General features: G+C 38.6%; 1 protein-coding gene across 8 annotated transcripts in view; it reads right to left on the bottom strand.

Annotated features, from left to right (window-relative positions):
* Window positions 1-18414, bottom strand: part of SLC8A1 (solute carrier family 8 member A1) — a 310282-nt gene that overhangs the window by 5191 nt on the left and 286677 nt on the right. For 7 of the 8 annotated variants that reach the window (XM_081945901.1, XM_081945900.1, XM_081945905.1 and 4 more), the window contains one exon: window positions 8208-8483. In XM_081945901.1, the coding sequence (XP_081802027.1) occupies window positions 8208-8483 (276 nt within the window). The remainder of the gene's footprint in view (window positions 1-8207; window positions 8484-18414) is intronic. The other variant, XM_081945902.1, reaches the window with a different exon arrangement.

Genomic DNA, 18414 nt, shown 5'->3' with positions numbered 1-18414 from the left:
CGGGGGTATTTTAAAGATAGACCTCTACATCAGGACATATGCCAAATGGGGATGGTTCTGTAGAATCCCCAAGCTTCTCTTTTGCTCTTTCTACAGGGAATCTCAGATCCTGTTCTGAAGAAATAACTGGCAGAGAATATGAAACTTATTTGTGGCTTCTTCTGTTTAACCAGAAGAAGTATCCCTATTGATGTATCCCTATTGCTCGATTAAGTGCCTCTTTTTGTTCTCACTCATCTCACTTACTCACTCAACCACAGAATAGCATTAATCTTAGTGATCATCGCTATTGTGCTTTTTTATTCTACTTTAGTTTTTATTTATATCTATAATTTCTAGATCTATGTGTTTCAGCGTTTGAAGTACCCTGTTTTTTCTGCCTTGAAGGTAGTATTAAATATCAGCTGAAACCACCTAAGCCCAGTGGTTCAGACATTAAAGGAATTGAAGTAGCCATAACTAAAAGGGGATCACAACACACGTCTGCATTTCAAACCATTTTGCAATCATTGGAGGAGAACGGATACACGGGAGAAGCAGAAGCTGGATCTACCACTTCAGCTTGCATTTTTCTCCTGCCCAGGAGCTTCTTTAGAAGCTATGTAGCATTATACATGGATCCACTCTCTCTGATGGTTAGAAATAATCTTTTTGCAAATTTCTCTTCTATCTCTCCTCATCCTTCCTTCTCTGGAACGAAAAGTCTTTCCCCCAGTATGAACTGTTCAATTGTCCAGTAACAAACATCATGATTAAAAACAATGTAGTTTTTCTTACAACTATATTTTGAAATGTAAATTGGGATTATGGTTCCTAGCTTTGGCTCATAATTACATTAATGATAATGTGATATCATTTCACAATAATATTAAAACTATGTACTATGTACTATCTATGTACTATTTATGTACTTGTAATATTAACACAAACTCTGTAAAAGAAGTTTAGGAGACTGAGATTTAGCCTGGGTTCACACATACTTTGTACTTAACTGGTTTTTTTATTTGATGGTCTGATGATGCGAAGCCCCAATGGGTGCTCAGCACAATGGTAAGCTATTATTGGCAGGATCACACTTCCCTAAGCCAAAGCACATTCTGCCTTAGTAGAAAGTGTGAATCAGCTCAGAAAGTGGCTTGTGAGAAACAGCGGTCTATGGTAGTCAGTTCATGATAATGGTAACTTCTGAATCAGGTCTGAGGGCAGATAGTTTGAACAGCTTCATTATACAGATAGCCCTCGACTTACAACAGTTCATTTAGTGACCGTTCAAAGTTACAACGGCACTGAAGAAAGTGACTTATGACTGCTTTTCAGACTTATGACTGTTGCAGTATCCTGGGGTCATGTGATCACCTTTTATAACCTTCTGACAAGCAAAGTCAATGGGGAAGCCAGATTCATTTAATAACTGAATTACTAAGTTAACAAAGGCAGTGATTCACTTAACAAATGTGACAAGAAATGGGGCAAAACTCACTTAATAAATGTCTCACTTAGCAACAGAAAATTTGGGCTCAATTGTGGTCATAAATCAAGGATTACCTGTATCAACTTAAATGTAAGCTAAAGTACTAAATAAAATAGATACGCATCACTGTGAAACGATCAATTTGGCTCCCATTCTACAAAATTAGATTAGAGGGAAATCCAAGTTGCACATTCATAACTTGCCTTTCTTTCTGTATTTCAAAGGATTGTTGGATATCTACCTCTTTCATCCATTACCCCCACCACCCCCTGCATTATTTAATTTTCCTGAAGCAGGTGCTAATCTTATGGTGCTCCAGTCACAAACATTTCACTAGTAAAGGAGAATTTAATGTTATTTAAACTCCATCCCAAGTATGCAGCTAGATGTATTTTGTTAAAAAAAAAACATTCCAAGCTGCTTTAACGGAATGTTTTCCAGTACAGCAGCCTCAGGTCACCTTGGAAAAAAAGAGAGAAAAGACAACTCAGCCTACAAAAGTACTTCTTTAAAATGTCATTCTTGGCAGGAGTTTAGAAACAGCTTTTTCCTATGGTATGTTGGATGCAAAATTGTGAGGTCTCAGTTGGTAGTTAGCTCTTCATCCTCATACAAAGGCAAAGCCAAATAGGTAGGGCAAGAATGTTAATTTATATTAAAATTCAAAAGCTGCTTTCACTCATAAAAATAGCACCGTGGACATTTCTATAAGCACTGTTTTTTTTAAAAAAGGGAGTTTCTCCAGAATTCTGCCTCTGCTGTTCCAAACCAACTTAATAATTAGACTGCAGAAGTGATGTCAAAATAAGAAAGTTTATACTAGGTCCTTCTGCCAGCAGCCAGCAGAGTTCTTGGCAAGCTGTGGGTGGCAAGGTTGCTTGCAAAACACTCTTCATTCACAGGGTAGTTTTTATGAAATTTATTGGTTTGCTTATTTATTAATAATTTACATAGAAGCCCGTGTCACATTCTGGGTGGCTAACAATACTAAAAACCATTATAAAAATATCAGAAACAGGAAAGCAACATTCATAAAACATGAGCTGGGGTTAAAAAAAACAACAGATTCATCAACAGAGTAACAAACCAGCACAACCAATATATTTCCTATTGTCCAGACACCTGCCTGCTGGGGATCATCTGACTAACTGGGAGTTAAACACTGGTTCCTTTATTACAGGGGTGTCCAAACTTGGGAACTTTAAGACTTGTGGACTTTAACTTCCAGAATTCCCCAGGCAGCCATGCTGGCTGGCTGGGGAATTCTGGGAGTTGAAGTCCACAAGTCTTAAAGTTCTCAAGTTTGGACACCCCTGCTTTATTAGTAAAGGCATGAGGAAACTAGTAAATTGCAGCTAGACCTTGATTTACAACAGTTCGTTTAGTGACCGTTCAAAGTTACAACGGCATTGAAAAAAGTGACTTAGGACCATTTCTCACACTTATGACCATTGCAGCATCTCTATGGTCACGTGATTTACATTTGGATGCTGACAGCCGGTTCATTTTTATGATGGTTGTGTCTCAGGGTTATGCAGCCTCCTGACAATCAAAGACAATAGGGAAGCCATTTTTGCTTAATAACCAGGCTAGTCATTTAACAACATCCGTGATTCGCTTAACAAAGGTGACAAGAAAAGTCGCAAAATAGGGCAGAACTCACTTAACAATTTCTCACATAAATTTTGGGCTCAATTGTGGTCATAGGTTGAGGACTACCTATACTAGGCTGGAGAAGAGTGAGCTCTGCTTATATGTGTAAAGGTTCATGTTATGTCTGCAACTGACTTCTATTTTAGGAGCCCTTGGGGCTAAAAACATTGTTTATCTATTTGCTCTCCCCCCCCCCAACTTAGAAAAGTGTTTCTTGATGCAAATGATGTGAACCGTCAGTGAGAACATTAGCATCCCGCGTAGAATTGTAAACCCTGGTGTTCCCTGTGAAGAGGGAATTTAATTTTAGTTTCAATTTATTTTATGGCACATAGATATGATAATGAAGCTATGGCCCAAAAGGGCATGCTGTCTTCAATCTGGATCCTTCAGCTGAGTGGAGGCTGGCGATGCTTATTGGAAATTTTAGGAATGACAGAGCCAGATTTCTGGAAATCACCAGATCCAGAAAGGTTGCCATAGGCCAGTGATGGCAAAACTTTTTGGCATTGAATGCCCAAACCGGAACGTGTGTGTGCTTGTGTGCATGCCGGAGTGCTGGAAATCCAAAGACCAGCTGGCTGGTGCACATGCACGCACCAGCCACCTGGTCTCTGGATTTCCACTGCGTGTATGCACCCTGGCCAGCTGTCTTCGGGTTTCTGGTGCTTGAGTATGAGCAAAGACCAATTGGCTGGCGCACGCGCATGCCAATAAGCAGAAGAGCAGCTGGCGACGGCGCGCATTCCCACAGAGAGGGCTCTGCATGCCACTTCTGGCATGCGTGCCATAGGTTTGCCACCACAGCCTTAGGCAATCAACTTTTGATAAGCACTTTTCAATTTTTGACTGATCACTGCATTTTACAAATAGTGTCCTGGCATGGCTGTGTGATCTATGGGTGTGAGAGGTTTTTTGGGGGTCCTGACTATACCTTTTTCCCTTCTTTAAATTTATTCTGATAATTGTATTATGTTTCTATTTATTTATTATTCAAATTTATATGGCCACCCATCTCATGGAAAATGATTCTGGAGAGCATATAACAGTCCATTGTTAGTTTGATTAAACAATGAGTTTCTTAAACAAATAAATAATTTTGATTGACAATTTGACATGCAGATGAATGGTTCAGTAGAACTATTGAATTGGGACACAGGTGGATTTAATTATAAATGCTAGCTATTTAGGTTAAATGTTTAATCTATTTATTTTAAAAACCTGTGCATTCTACCTTTCTTAGGCATTCCATAATGACAATGCAAAAATTTGGACGATCAATAGATGGTGGTAAAGAAATACAGAACACTCTATTGCTTTATTTGTTCTTTGAGGCCACGTAAATATGGTAACTTTGCCCTTATTTAAAAATCTCCCTCTTTATTTCATTTTGACTGAAATTCAGCATCTTTTGGAAGGGTTCTGCTTGCCATATCCAAGACCTGGCTACTGTAAGGATCCTGGGGCCCCTATCAAACCATGAACATAAAGATAAACAGTAACGTGATAAATATTATGTTAATAAAAACATAATATTATTCAGTGAGACCAATGGGACTGAACTATGTGCATGAGCTATACTACATTCTAGTAAGGAATTCCATTTCTTCAAAAGGAAACCTACAGCATCTAAGTTGCAAATAGATGTCTCATTTGGATAATTTAATTAGCTCATCTAGCAATGATTTCATTCCAATGATCCTACCCCTAGCATTCATACTACTGACAAGATGATTGTAAATTATGTTGAAACTGCAACCCTATTACACATCTATTCTTTGTTTAAAACTGTATGTGACTCACAATATAATTCTGTAAATATTACTCAGAAGTAAATTCATGATGCTGGGAACTAGGCAATGAGATTGGTTAAAGCTGTCTTGTTCAAAAGATGTTTAATGCAGAGTTAAGTCAATGGGCTGTTCTTCACTAGCTTACTACTAAATTTTCAGATATTGATTTTTGACTTGTGCCTCTAGCTTGGCTTTTTTTAGCTTGCTCTTTATTCTTAACTTTTCTTTCTTCTGGCCTATGAGCTTAGGTTTGGGTCCTCCCCTGAAGAATTCTCAGCTTAAAAAAAAAAAAAACAATTTCCCCCGATTTGTATCCTATAATTGCAGTTTGACATATAGACATTTGAAGGTGATAATCTTATCTCCGGATCATGAAAAGCTGCTGATTCCTGCATACCAAATAACTGTTGCATAACTGAAAAGATGAACACGTATCAGCCTTTCTGCTCCCTTTTTTGTCATCCTAAAGCAAACTGTTGCCGGTGAATTGGGGAATGTGCACAATCTGATTGGATCGGCAGTTGGATTTTTCTTCCACACTGACAATGTGACCACGTGGGAATGTTCCCAGGATCACCGGCATACATACATCTTGTATGGCTTGATCGCTGAGTTACAGTCTATCGTGGCATGGAATTACATGAAATTCAATGCTAGCAGAGAGTGACTGTAACTTAGGGGCAGTGGTGGGATTCAAATAATCGAACAACCGGTTCTCTGCTCTAATGATTTCTTTCAACAACCAGTTCACCAAACTGCTCAGAAACTTAACAACCGGTTCTCCCAAAGTGGTGCAAACTGACTGAATCCCACCACTGCTTAGGGGTGTTTGAAGGATTGCATGATGCCTAACTTGGTCCTCCAATCTGTTGCTGCTACCTCCTGGCATTGGTCATCTGAGGTGATGGCCTCACAATGCTAAATAATAGAACTGTCCCCTTAGCTGTGAGTCAGGACGTGCGGTCAGGGGAGGCAGGGGAGGCAGAGCCTCACCGCTCTCATCATGAAAAGGAAAAAAAAGGGAAAAGGGAAAAGGCACACGTGGTCCCATTCCCCGCCTTCCTGAGTCAACATGAAGGGGACCATGGCTCGCGCTCCGCAGTCCTGCGGTTCGCGCTCCGTGGCTCGCGCTCCGCGGTCCCGTTCATGTTGACTCAGGAAGGCGGGGAATGGGACCACGTGTGCAGGAGGCTGAGGCTGCCTCAGCCTCCTGCACACGTGGTCCCATTCCCCACCTTCCTGATTACATCACCAGCCTCACCAGCCATAAACCTCAATGCACATCACTGGCTGTGACTTCCCATTTGCTTGTTTCCTCTGCTTAGGCCTTAGTTGTCTTCCCTGCCACTGGACATTGACATATCAAGATCCTAATCATTAATTGATACCATTGAGCAATATAGAAAGCATTTTATTATGCTTTCTGTTGATCATCTTGAAATAGATTTGGGAACAAAAAGATTTCTTTAACCAATAAGTATAGTATTAATAGTACTAAATTTACTTAGTATCATGATGAGTATTTTTAAAATTCTCATCTTATTTAATTCTCCCTAAAAGTAAAACTAGTAAAAGGAAAAAAATTGCCTAATAAATCCAGGGATGGGAAAGACAAAGTACTGATTACATGTGATTAAAATGATATGTTCACAACGAAATGCTGCTAATATAAAACAAGGAAGAATTGGACATAATCACTGCAATTGTCTTTTGTGAAAAGCCTTTTCACTGTAATCATTCTGGAGAAACTAGGGAAGTTAATTTAAGTTATTTAATCCTCTTAATTTTAATTGCTTTGCATTATCTTTTTTGTCTTTTTATCACATTGCAAGCCACCCAGAGTTGCTGTAATAGTGAGATGGGCAGCATATAAATTTAATGTACATAAATAAATAAATCTTACGACCTCTACTGTACCTAGAATAATTATTCTACTTTGTTTTATCTCTTCAGGCCAAAACATTTTTGTAACCTTAGAGTTAATATACTAGAAGAAATCTGAAAAGCTTCCGCAAATGCCAATACGTTCTTAACAGATATGATGCAAATGTGTACGTGATATATTTATATGGAAAAAATGTATAGACAGAGTGTCAGCAAGCAAACTTCCCTGACATTCCCATGGTGCAGAAGGCCATTGCTAAATGACAGAACTCAAGCTATATGTATCAGGAAATTCTATGATTAATATTTTCAGATATGTAGATAGCGCAGTTTTAATATTTAATTATATTTACTTGTTTTACGACTTGTTAAGTAGCTAGAGTCACCTTGTAGGGGAATGGCTGGCATAAAATGTCATGGCTGGCATAAATAGTAATAAATGAATGAATGAATGAATGAATGAATGAATGAATGAATAAATAAATAAATAAATGTATATATCTTCCCTAGTTTATGTGCAGATAAATATGATTTATAATTCCACTGCTGGGGTCAACCTAAAAATGCATCAGGTACTCTGTTCTTAGAACCACTTTTATTGGTCTGGTCCCAATGAGTTTTCTTCTGCCTTTAAGTAAAATTGACTTTGCCTTGCCTGCATTATTTCTCCCTTCCACTTCTCTATATACAGATAAAACATGTGACATTAAAATTTTATCTTCCACAGAGTTAGGATCCATAGGAGACAGATTACTATTGTTCTATCATAATCTTTAGAATGATAGAAAAGCAACTATTGCCTTGATGCATCATTGGGATCATGAAAAGGAAGAAAAATTTAAACCCCCTTTCCATATCTTGTATGGACCCTACTATGAGTAGATTTCATGATCATGATTGTTTGCTTTCTAATACACAATGATATTGTACCTTTCTGAATTACTTTTAGATAGGAAACCCTATTTAACATCTTGCTTATCTTGACTCTGTAATTGTCTTGTTATGGTTACTTAACATTTGGCAAGCTTTCTGTGAATGTATCACTTCTGAATAAGTAATGTAGTAAGAAATAACATTTTAAATAAAGGTTAGCTCCAAGAGTGAAGATGTAATAAATGGAGTGGCTTTTCAGCCCCAGATGATTCAAAAATATTTCTTTTCTGGTTTATAAAAGGTTAATAGGAAGTAACAGATAGGGAAACATAATCTAGGGCTGCAATTGACAGTCATTTCTTCTGAAACAATCCGTGGGATTCCACTGGAAATTGTTTGAAATAATTGCGGCCAAATTCTGGATTGTTCCAGGCTTACTAGTAACCCTCATTTTACAGCAAAGGGAGACAACATGAAAAGTAATAAGCAGGAACTTAAATTATTTTGGGTGTCTTTTATTTCTTTTTTCTTACCTGGTACTGAAGTTCCCAGTGCAACAAATACGACTGCAGTTACAGAATCCTTCAGGCCAATTGTGCAGCCAAAATGGGATGCCAAATCCCCAATGAAAGCTGTGAGAAGGCCAATCATGAGGATGGACACCACAAAACAAGCCCAACCATTCCAGTAGTCTGTCGGGGGCACAAAGGCAAAAAGGACTTTCCAGAAGACGGTCAGAAAGTGCATCACATAATCAAAGCAGGATGGTAGCTTCTCTTCGCCACATTCATCATCATCGTCATCCTCTCCTGAAAGAGGAAAGAGAGAGAAAGGGGTGGGGGGGAGAGAGAATGGTTCATGAAGGATGGTTCCCAACAGTAAGGCTGAGAAAAAGATCACTGAAACTAATGGAAGGTGGGTGTAATTGACTCTGATAGGCTAACACCTAACTACATAAGAAATGATCACTGTAAATGTGTAAATAGATTTCATTATTTGTATACTTGGCAGCTTCCAAAACAAGCTCAGAAGACGTGACAACTGGGCTATAGACACCTTACACCCACATGGCACAACCAGCTGTTGGTGAGCCCAAATTCACAGGCTCTTGTAACAATTCAAAGGATGAAGTGAAATTGGTAAATCACTCTTTAAATGATAAAGTGGCAAATGTGAAGTACATGGAAAAGAAATCAATATTAAACAGCAAATATACAATGAAACCAAATAACTGCATTTTAAAACATAGTAAAGACACAATCAAAGTCATTTTTAAAATGGGCCTTGAATTACCATAACTTCTACGTTCTATAAATTTACTGATTAACACAAGTATAATTATCATATAGTTACCTTTTTGAAAAATGAAATATATAACAGATTAATAAATATATCACTTAGAGGAAAAGGCCACTGTATTTTTCAGTCCTTGTGAGAGAAGGGAAAAAAAGCTTTTCCCACTTCATACATCATTCCATAATTTTATAAATATATTTGTTATATTGTTACACTTATTTTAAAAAGTGCCATGGGGAGTTTGTTTCAGTTTCCTGATCAAATTATTTTCTGTCTTCTATATATTTTGCATTTTTACCAAATTTGTCTTGAGTTTTAATTTTTCTTATTAACTGTATCTGTTGTTATATTGTGGGGGTATGGTGGCCTAGTGGTTAGGATGCTGGGTTGTGGATCAGAAGGCTGGCAGTTCAAGACCCAAGTAACACATGATGGGGTGAACTCCTCCTTTGCCTTTCTCAGCATTGCTTCATTTCTTGTTTTTAGGTGTTTAGGCTAAACTAACTGGTTCCAACAAAGGTGTCATGCGATTAAAGCTTATTATTTCCTTTGGTAGTTTTCCTCTACTAAGCTTATTTTGGGAGTAAAGCCTAGACAGTGTTATCTGTTTTGCTTGATCCTGAAAGCTTCTGGAAATATGACTCATCAGAGTAGGCCATATTTTTTCCTCCACATATTACCATTTCTCAAATCACTGTAAATTATCCACAAGTCTTCTGATTACTTCTCGATTAGCAATACAATTATGTAACTAGATGTTTGTTGCAGAACATTTTGATTCTTTTGGTTTGCACCACCTGATGTGCTACTTAATCTTGTTGTACACTGTATAATATTCTCACAAAAGGCGTGGAACAGAGGAGCCCAAACAGCTGCTGAAGACTGAAGCTTTTAGGTGCTCTAGCTGTGATATTGCTATACTTTCTTAACAGAGAAATTATCCTTTTTATTGAGGAGCACAGAAGAATGGCAGGGAGTGCCATCTTAAATGCAAGAAAGTTTGCATTGTGGAAAGAAACCCAGATGTTTTCATCTTGTTTCCTATTAATAAACATCAGGAAATGGCTTTTTTGACACCATTACAGGGGAAAAAAAACTTTATCAGCAAGGTTGGAATACATAGAAATATTGTGGATGCCTCACTACACATTAGAGTATGGATGTAAGAGAAATTATCCACAGATTCAATAGGGATGTATCAAAATGGACACTACACATTAAGACATTCCCTTTGAAACTTGAAAAGCAGGTGGGAACTGCTGTGGGGTTGGCCATGCCCTGCATGGACACAGCTGATCTGTGTGCAAAATGTAGGTTTAACATGGTCCTATAAATGAATTTATTGTCTTTTCTTGGTGAATGCATACAAAACCTCAAAATAATTTTGCTAGTTCACTTTTGTTTTCTTCTCAATCCCCAATTTCCTTTTTTTCCTTTATTGCTAAACTGACAAATTGGTATGAAAGCGCCACTGTCTATATCTCCTTCCACTGAAAAGGGTTGGAAAGAGAAGCATCTAATGGTGCAAGCTCACCATGGAACTCTTCATGGCAACATAATCAGTCTAAGTCTTTGCCACTGAGAAACTGAAAAGGCCAAGTATTCTCACTACTCTTATAATCTTTCCTCTAAGCATTGTTGATCCCATTTTCAGAAGATAATTCTGACTTGCCTTGTTCTTATGTAGAAAAACCAAGGTATAGTTAAGTATTATGTTCATTTGTTTGATTTACACGTTTAAACAGAAGTATAACTACTTTGTGAGCCTAAGGTTTTCATCCTGTCTGACCGTGGGAACTGCCAATTGTGTACCCCAGCTACAGTTGTGTGGATTGGGTTAAAGCCAGTTTAAATTCTTGAGTTATTTTGTACTGTCAAGTTGATTTAAATTGTCCTAAGAGCAGGCAGCACCCTGCAGGTATAAGTAGAAAGGGATTATTCAAAATGCTTTAAATAATTTTAAATCACCAATCACTAAGATTTCATATATTTTTAAAAAGAACATTGCGTGAACAAAGCTTTTTGATATTTAATTCTCTCAGAGCACTTTATGGGAAGAGATGCAGAACAATAAAATGTCCATTAGGAGAATCAAACACTATGCTTTTATGACTAATTTAGTGCATTGGTAAATATTAAAAGGCCTTAGTATGATGGCTCCCTGGATATTTAGAAACGAAAGTTTGGAATAAATTATTTGAATCTATAATCTAGCTCAATGTTCTTCAACCATATCAACAAGATCTGCAAATTTTATATGGCCAGCATGCCCGCTGATCCTTGGAGAAATGCTGGGCATTGTAACAAAATGTTTATTGGAGGCCCATTGCTACTGCATTATTTGTCGTATAATGTTATAAACAGTGTTTTTGGTTAGTACTAAGCTTCATTATGTTAACTCTGATTAGTTATTTTATGGCTTAGGGTGTTAAGCTATGATGAAATAAGAATCTCGCATCAAAAATTAAAAGTTGATCAAACACAGCTGTTGAACTGACTGGCATAATGCACTCTTGGGGATTAAATATGTATTGTTTACCTAGTTAGCAAAACTGGTATTATAAAGTATATGAATACCTCCCTACTTCCTTTTGCTTAACTGTTACACTTTTTAAAAACAATATTAAAAAAAACCCAGTGTTTTTCTCCTTATAACTGTTTGAGTAATTGCTGATGAAGTTTCTCACTGATGTATAAAGCAGGAAGACCAAAATGCATTAATAAAAAAACAGCTTTCCGGCCAGGTACCAAAACAAGCCATTTCTGAACCTCTTTTAGAGGATTTCATGTGGGTCTCGTGGAATAAGATACCTATTCTCCTTTGGACAGAACAACTTTCTTCAATTTATCATCCTTCAGATGCTATTCCCAGAATCTCCAGCGAGTTTCTATTTTAAATCACTGTTAGAGCAGTGTGGAAGATTTTAATTGAAAAACTAGGATATGCCGGACTAGGGAATAGAAAGCCAGCTTTCTATAAGCATTATCCAAAGCATATTTAACAAAAGAACAGATAAACAGCAAATTAAATCATTGTCTTTGCTGCTTGGGGAAAAAAAAAAGAAATACTGTTAGGACAAAAATTTCAACTATAATTCTGGTACAAAGAAAATGAAATATAGTCATTTCTCCAGGCTCAAGTCAGGGATGAGAAATGGCCCAGTGGCTAACTTCTGTAAGATTAGAAAATCCCATTTCTTTTTCAAAAGAATATTTTCCACTGAGTCCTAGTGACACATGGCTTAATCTTTCACGAGCGACCCACCTGGCTTGGTAACATCTAGAAACAGTGACTAATAAGCACTGTAGTAAGATAATGGGTTGCATTCTTCAGTTTAGATTGATAAAGGTCAATATTAACATAGGCATCTACTTTAACCTGGATTCAACTAATATTTTAAAATATGAAATAGCTATATTGGCTTTACATAAGCTAAAAACATGAAACATTTTATTGGGACAGACCTAAGGTCTATCAGAGCCAGCATCCTGTTCCCTGGAATAGCCATCAAAATGTCTTTGGGAACGCAAGAGGCAAGTTCAGAAGATGTTTAATAGTACATTCCTGGTACTTGGTAACCAGGAATCAATTACATGTTTCTTCTAAACTTGACTGTGTAATTAGTTTTATAAAAAATAAAATATAAAATCTGATTACCAGATCATCAGGACCAATTGGACCATAAAAGGACCAATTATCCATACCTTAATCTAATTGCCAGAGTAAGTTTGAAATGGAGCGTGACTGACATCAAAGTTGCGGAGAACAAGAAACAGTAGGATGGTTTAAAACCACACCCTTCTCTGCCTTTTTCTCATCCTACCCGTGGATGGATAATAAAGGTAGATGTGTAAAAACACAAACGCAAATAGTAAAAAGTCTGAATTTCATCATGGCAATGGTCTAAAAAAGGTGTGTTTTTTTACTGGTCTAGCAGCCGTGGGCAAAATAGGCACATATCGGGTGATAGGAGAAAAGGGACTGCCACAGCAATAGCAATCAACTGAAATGGAGGAGGTTGACACACAACAGGCAAAACAAACAATGTCACTAGTGCCACTGCAAATTGGAAAAAAAACTATTCTGGCATATTGTAGGAAAAGTTGGATAGAGGATGCACAAACCATTGACCTATGGATATGTAGAGGAGAACGTTGTGTGTTCCTGCCCTTAGAAATAGCTAGCAATTATTACTTGCACTGAAACAACCGGTTAGTTACATCAGTCCTGTGTGTAGCTGCACTCTTGCCTTGCCAACTGCTCTGCTTGAGAGCTCAAAAGGCTGTGAACAAAATGCGGCTTTTGAAGTACATGTCATTGTTTCTTTGCTTCCAGTTTCTGAATCTAACCTTTGCATTACCGACGTCGTGGATTCTGACCCTTGGCTACCAATGCTGATTAAAGACCACATGACTGACTGTTTTCTGACTTCAGGCCCCTTGTTAATAACCCTGACCCCTCTTTGCCCTGTGCTGATTTCATGCAAGTGGATGGGGTGCATTTGTTTGTGTGCCTATGCGCTGCTTCTTTTTAAGTCAGATGCAAATTTTTACTTTTACCATTTTAGAAAGGGATTCAGGGGAGGCAGAGATTGTGCTTCAGGACTGAGTCTGCCTTAAAGGTTCTTTACTGCTGCTCAGTCAATAAGGTTACACATTGCATATATCAGGCATGTCCAAAGTGCGGCCCGGGGGCCAAATGTGGCCCTTTTTCAAATTGCAAGCAGCCCGCAGCCTCTTCTCCCCACTGGAATTATTTGTTTAGTCTTTCATAAAATACCGTATTTTTCGAAGTATAAAGATGCATCTTTTTCCCCTCAAAAAAGAGGTTAAAAATCTGGGTGCATCTTATACACTGAATACAGCATTTTTTGCCTCCCAAAACTCTGCCCCCTTCACCAAAATGGCTGTGCATAGCCTTTAGGAGGTTTTCAGAGTGCTCCTGGGGGTGTGGAGGGCATAAATGAGCAAAAAATGGGCCATTTTTTTGCTCAACTTTGCCCCCCCCCCCAGCCCCCAGGAGCACTCTAGAAGCCTCTTAAAGGCTATTCATGCCCTTTAAAAAAAGGCCCATTTTTGTGAAAAATGGGCCATTTTTGTGAAAAATGGGCCATTTTTGGGAGAGTGCAAAAACTTTTTTTTTAATTTGCCTCTTCAAAATCTTGGTGCGTCTTATACTCTGAAAAATACGGTAGTCAATTCGCATGTAATGTTAAGGGTTCAAAGAATGTCAGGCTGAATGATCGGCCCCACACATTTTCACCTCACCAAATCTGGCCCTCCTTGCAAAAGGTTTGGACATCCCTGGCATATATTAAAAGCATTATTGGTGGAAGGATTATCGGGCAGCAATGGTAACATAGGCACATAGTAATATCCATAAAAAGGATGATATGCTGGACTAGGGTGATATGCCGGACTAGGGAATAGAAAGCCAGCTTTCTATAAGCGTTATCCAAAGTATTGCAAGCATATTTAACAAAAGATGTTAAATGTTTTCTTCCAATTGCACACAGGAAGTCCTCAACTTACGACCACAATTGAGCCCAAGGTTTCTGTTGATAAGTGAGACATTTGTTAAATGAGTTTTGCCCCATTTTATGACCTTTCTTGCCACAGTTGTTAACTGAATCACTGCCGTTGATAAGTTAGAAACATGGTTGTTAAGTGAATCTGGCTGCCCCATTGACTTTTGCTTGTCAGAAAGTTGCAAAACGGGATATGATCTTGGAACACAGCAACGGTCGTAAGTATGAACCAGTTGCCAAGCACCTGAATTTTGATCACATGATCATAGGGCTGCTACAAAGGTCGTAAGTGTGAAAAACGACCACAAGTCACATTTCTTCAGTGCCGCTGTAACTTTGAACGATCACTAAATGAACTGCTGTAAGCCGAGGACTAACTGTAATTGCTCTCTGAAATTTCTTCTTGATCAAAAAAGGAGGAACACTGGAGTCCTTGGTGCTCTCCGAAGTTGGTAGTTTTTATGCAGATGCTTCCTTACTCAAGCCAGTAATGTCATCAGTGCTTGCTCTGTTACTTAAGTTGGATAATAAAATGTCTTCATTAAAAAAATACCAAGCTCAAAGAGCAACCAAGGACTCCTGGTTTCAACCCTGAACTGCAAATATTCTCCTTTATCGATGACATGGTTCTTGTTGGCAGTGACGTGCGGTGAGGTTTATGGCTGGTGAGGCTGGTGACGTCATCAGGAAGGCGGGGAATGGGACCACGTGTGCTGGAGGCTCAGGCTGCCTCAGCCTCCAGCACACGTGATCCCATTCCCCACCTTCCTGAGCGTGCTCCGCCGGCTCGCGCTCCGCAGTCCTCGAAAGCGACTGGGGAACAACGAGAACCTTCCTGCCTCTGCTGGACTTTGCGCGCATATTGCAGTCGCGAGGAGCGCGCGAAATCCAGCAGAGGCAGGAAGGTTCTCGTCGTTCCCCAGTCGCTTTCGTGCCTTCGTCATCCGGGAGCGCCGACAACATTTCTGCCTCCGCAGCTCCCGGGTGCGGCCGGACGGATGTATATAATATTATAATATCATATATATATATAGTATATAATATTATATACTATTATTTCATGAAGAGAGGTGAGGCTCTGCCTCCCTTGCCTCCCCTGACTGCACGTCCCTGCTTGTTGGATACATTTGCATCTTATAGTGAAGTATGAAATAAAGATCAGGCAGACGTTAAAAAAACCATTCTACTAGGAACAATGTTTACAGTTTGTTAAGCTGTGTTTTCTCCACCAGTAACAATTAGGTTCACTGAAAACATGTGTTTGTAAGGGTGCAATTCTACAGCTTAACAGAAGGAAGCCACTTGGGAATAAACTGAACATTTGATACTGGCAGACGAAGCTTCTAGCTCTGCAGACTTGAATGTTGTGGGCTGCATGTTAGGGATGGAAAAGTCTCCTGTAGGTATGTTCAGACTACAATAGCACGTAGTGCCTGAGAAATACCTAATGCTTACTATAGATGAACAGAAGGACTTAAAAGTATTTTAGGATTATTTAACACTAGACATCCTGTTCCCTATTAGGTCATTGATTTAGAGATACATCCTTATCTAAACAGAGAAATGAAATGACTATGGTGGGCAAAAACGCAAAAACAACAACAACAACAAAACGACGACAACCCTTCCTCCTCTAATTCCTGCTGGATTGCCCATTTACTTTACATTGCTTGCGGGAAGCCTGTAGGGAGAAAAATCAGTAGGGAAGCCAGCAGGAAATTGCAAGTCCAAGGCCAGTAGGCAGCTAATTGCTTGTTGCTGGGTGAGCAAGGGATTGCAAGAATGGCTGAGAAACTGTCATAGAATGTTCAAAATAGGCAGGACATGACTGTAGCAGTCGCCTGGTAAGGCTGAAGCAACAGGAGTTTGGCAGCCCTGAAACAACCACAAGTTCCCCAAATTTTGTTCCCTCGGTAGTCCTGGGTCCTGGATTTTGGATACATGATGGACTGTTCTACCTCGTTAAAGTTTATGGGAACGAGACTTTAAGGAGTACATAGATTTTTGTTCTTTACTTGACTCAGATCATATCATACATTCTTTCAATTAAACGTGGTTAAAATAAATGAACTTGTTTCACTTTCACTCATCTACCAGTTGCAATTTAGGCAAGGCAAAACTGTCACAGCCTGAAATGCACAAGGTAGACACTGCTAATAAAAAGGGGGACTGTTATGTTCTTTTAGATACTTGCCTAGGAAAGATTCTGATACACACTTTGCCTTTGCGCTTGGCTGATTTAGGAATGAACACAGGAAAATGTCAGAAGATAAAATCTGTCATATGTGTTATCACTTTCTTATCTTTATGATTAAGTGAGTCATTCTTTTCTAGCCTGGCACTTCTGAAATGTCAGGAGCCCTGCCAGCAAGAGCAAGGCAAATTACACGTAGGGGATTCTACAACAGAGCATACGTAGCCTGGGGGAAAAGACATTTCTCTGTCTGCAAAGGCTGATGGAGGAAGAGTTTTGGATCTTTGGTTCCCAACCTTAGGTTTCTAAATGAGGTTGGACATTTAAGGGTGTTGAATAAGAAAAATCATTTCTTGAGGGGCAGAAATACCTATGGAGCTTGTATTGTTATATGATTTATTACTCCAGTCTGACCTCCTTTTAATTATCTTTTCAATTAGTGGGATAGCAGATAATCATGCTGAGGTGCAGGTAATAAGATCGTTATTTCTGATGCATAGAAGCAACAGCACAATTATCTATCCTTGGAGAAGATATGATGTGTTGGAAACAGTGATTCATGTAGGTGAACTTGCCATGAATATTAACAATAACAGTGTGCCTTTAGTTTATGAAGCAATGATCAGAAAGTCCTGCTCATGGAATATATACACACACACAGAACTATAAAACTATATATAGAACTATAATTCAGGCAAATTGTAGAATTAATGAATGAATGAATGTATGTGTGTGTGTGTGTATGTATGTGTGTGTGTGTGTGTGTGTGTGTATTTGTTTTTGTAGATTTTCACGGGTGTAGGTATGCTGGTTTTGTTGTATTCGGGTCTTTTCCCGTGTAAGGTTGAGATTGTCTTTGCAACGTTTCGGCAGGATCTCACCTGCCATCTTCAAGCGTGGGCTTAAAATCACATTAAAATCACATGGTTGTATCATGATTGGTAGATTGGTGCTGATTGGTGCAGGCTGTATGTGCATTGTTGTTTTGTATTGTAACGGCTTGGGTGGTGGGTGGTGTTCAACCACACAACCAATCATTCCACTTACTGAAACAAAGCAAGCACCCCATCCCCTCCCACCAAGACTTACAGAAAGACGGCAGCCCCGTTCCCATTTTAAGCCCACATTTTGAGCCCACGCTTGAAGATGGCAGGTGAGATCCTGCCGAAACGTTGCAAAGACAATCTCAACCTTACACGGGAAAAGACCCGAATACAACAAAACCAACATACCTACACCCGTGAAAATCTACGAAAACGTATATGTATATGTATATATATGATTCATACTTCATATTAAGCCATAATTCTATTAACTATGGTTTATATATTAACTAGCTGGATTTGCATCATATCCTAAGCAATATATAGCATCACATGTCACAAATAACGGATAAATATTTTAATCTGAAATCAAACCACATTATGGCAGGGCACAGTTATGAATCTAGTTCCTGTGTATTCATGCCAATAATGTCTGTCAGGAAGCTCAAAATCTGTGAGATGATGGCAGCAAATGAAATGAAATGTTACCACACGTGTGCATGCAGTGAATCATGTCTATGTACAAAGGGTCTTTGATCCAATTCTGCAAGAATAATCTTAAAAATGTTGACCCTTCCCAGTGCCCATATTTTTTTATATAAAATAAGATACTCTTGTTCCTATTCTGGTTTTCTATTCTTCTATAAGAAAGTAAGTCTTGCCTAGAAAAATAAGCCTT

Source organism: Natrix helvetica, assembly GCF_964273705.1.
Source record: "Natrix helvetica genome assembly, chromosome: 2".
Classification (NCBI taxonomy): Eukaryota; Metazoa; Chordata; class Lepidosauria; order Squamata; family Natricidae; genus Natrix; species Natrix helvetica.
The sequence above is the reverse complement of the archived record's forward strand: the minus strand, read 5'-3'. Positions and strand labels throughout refer to the sequence as shown.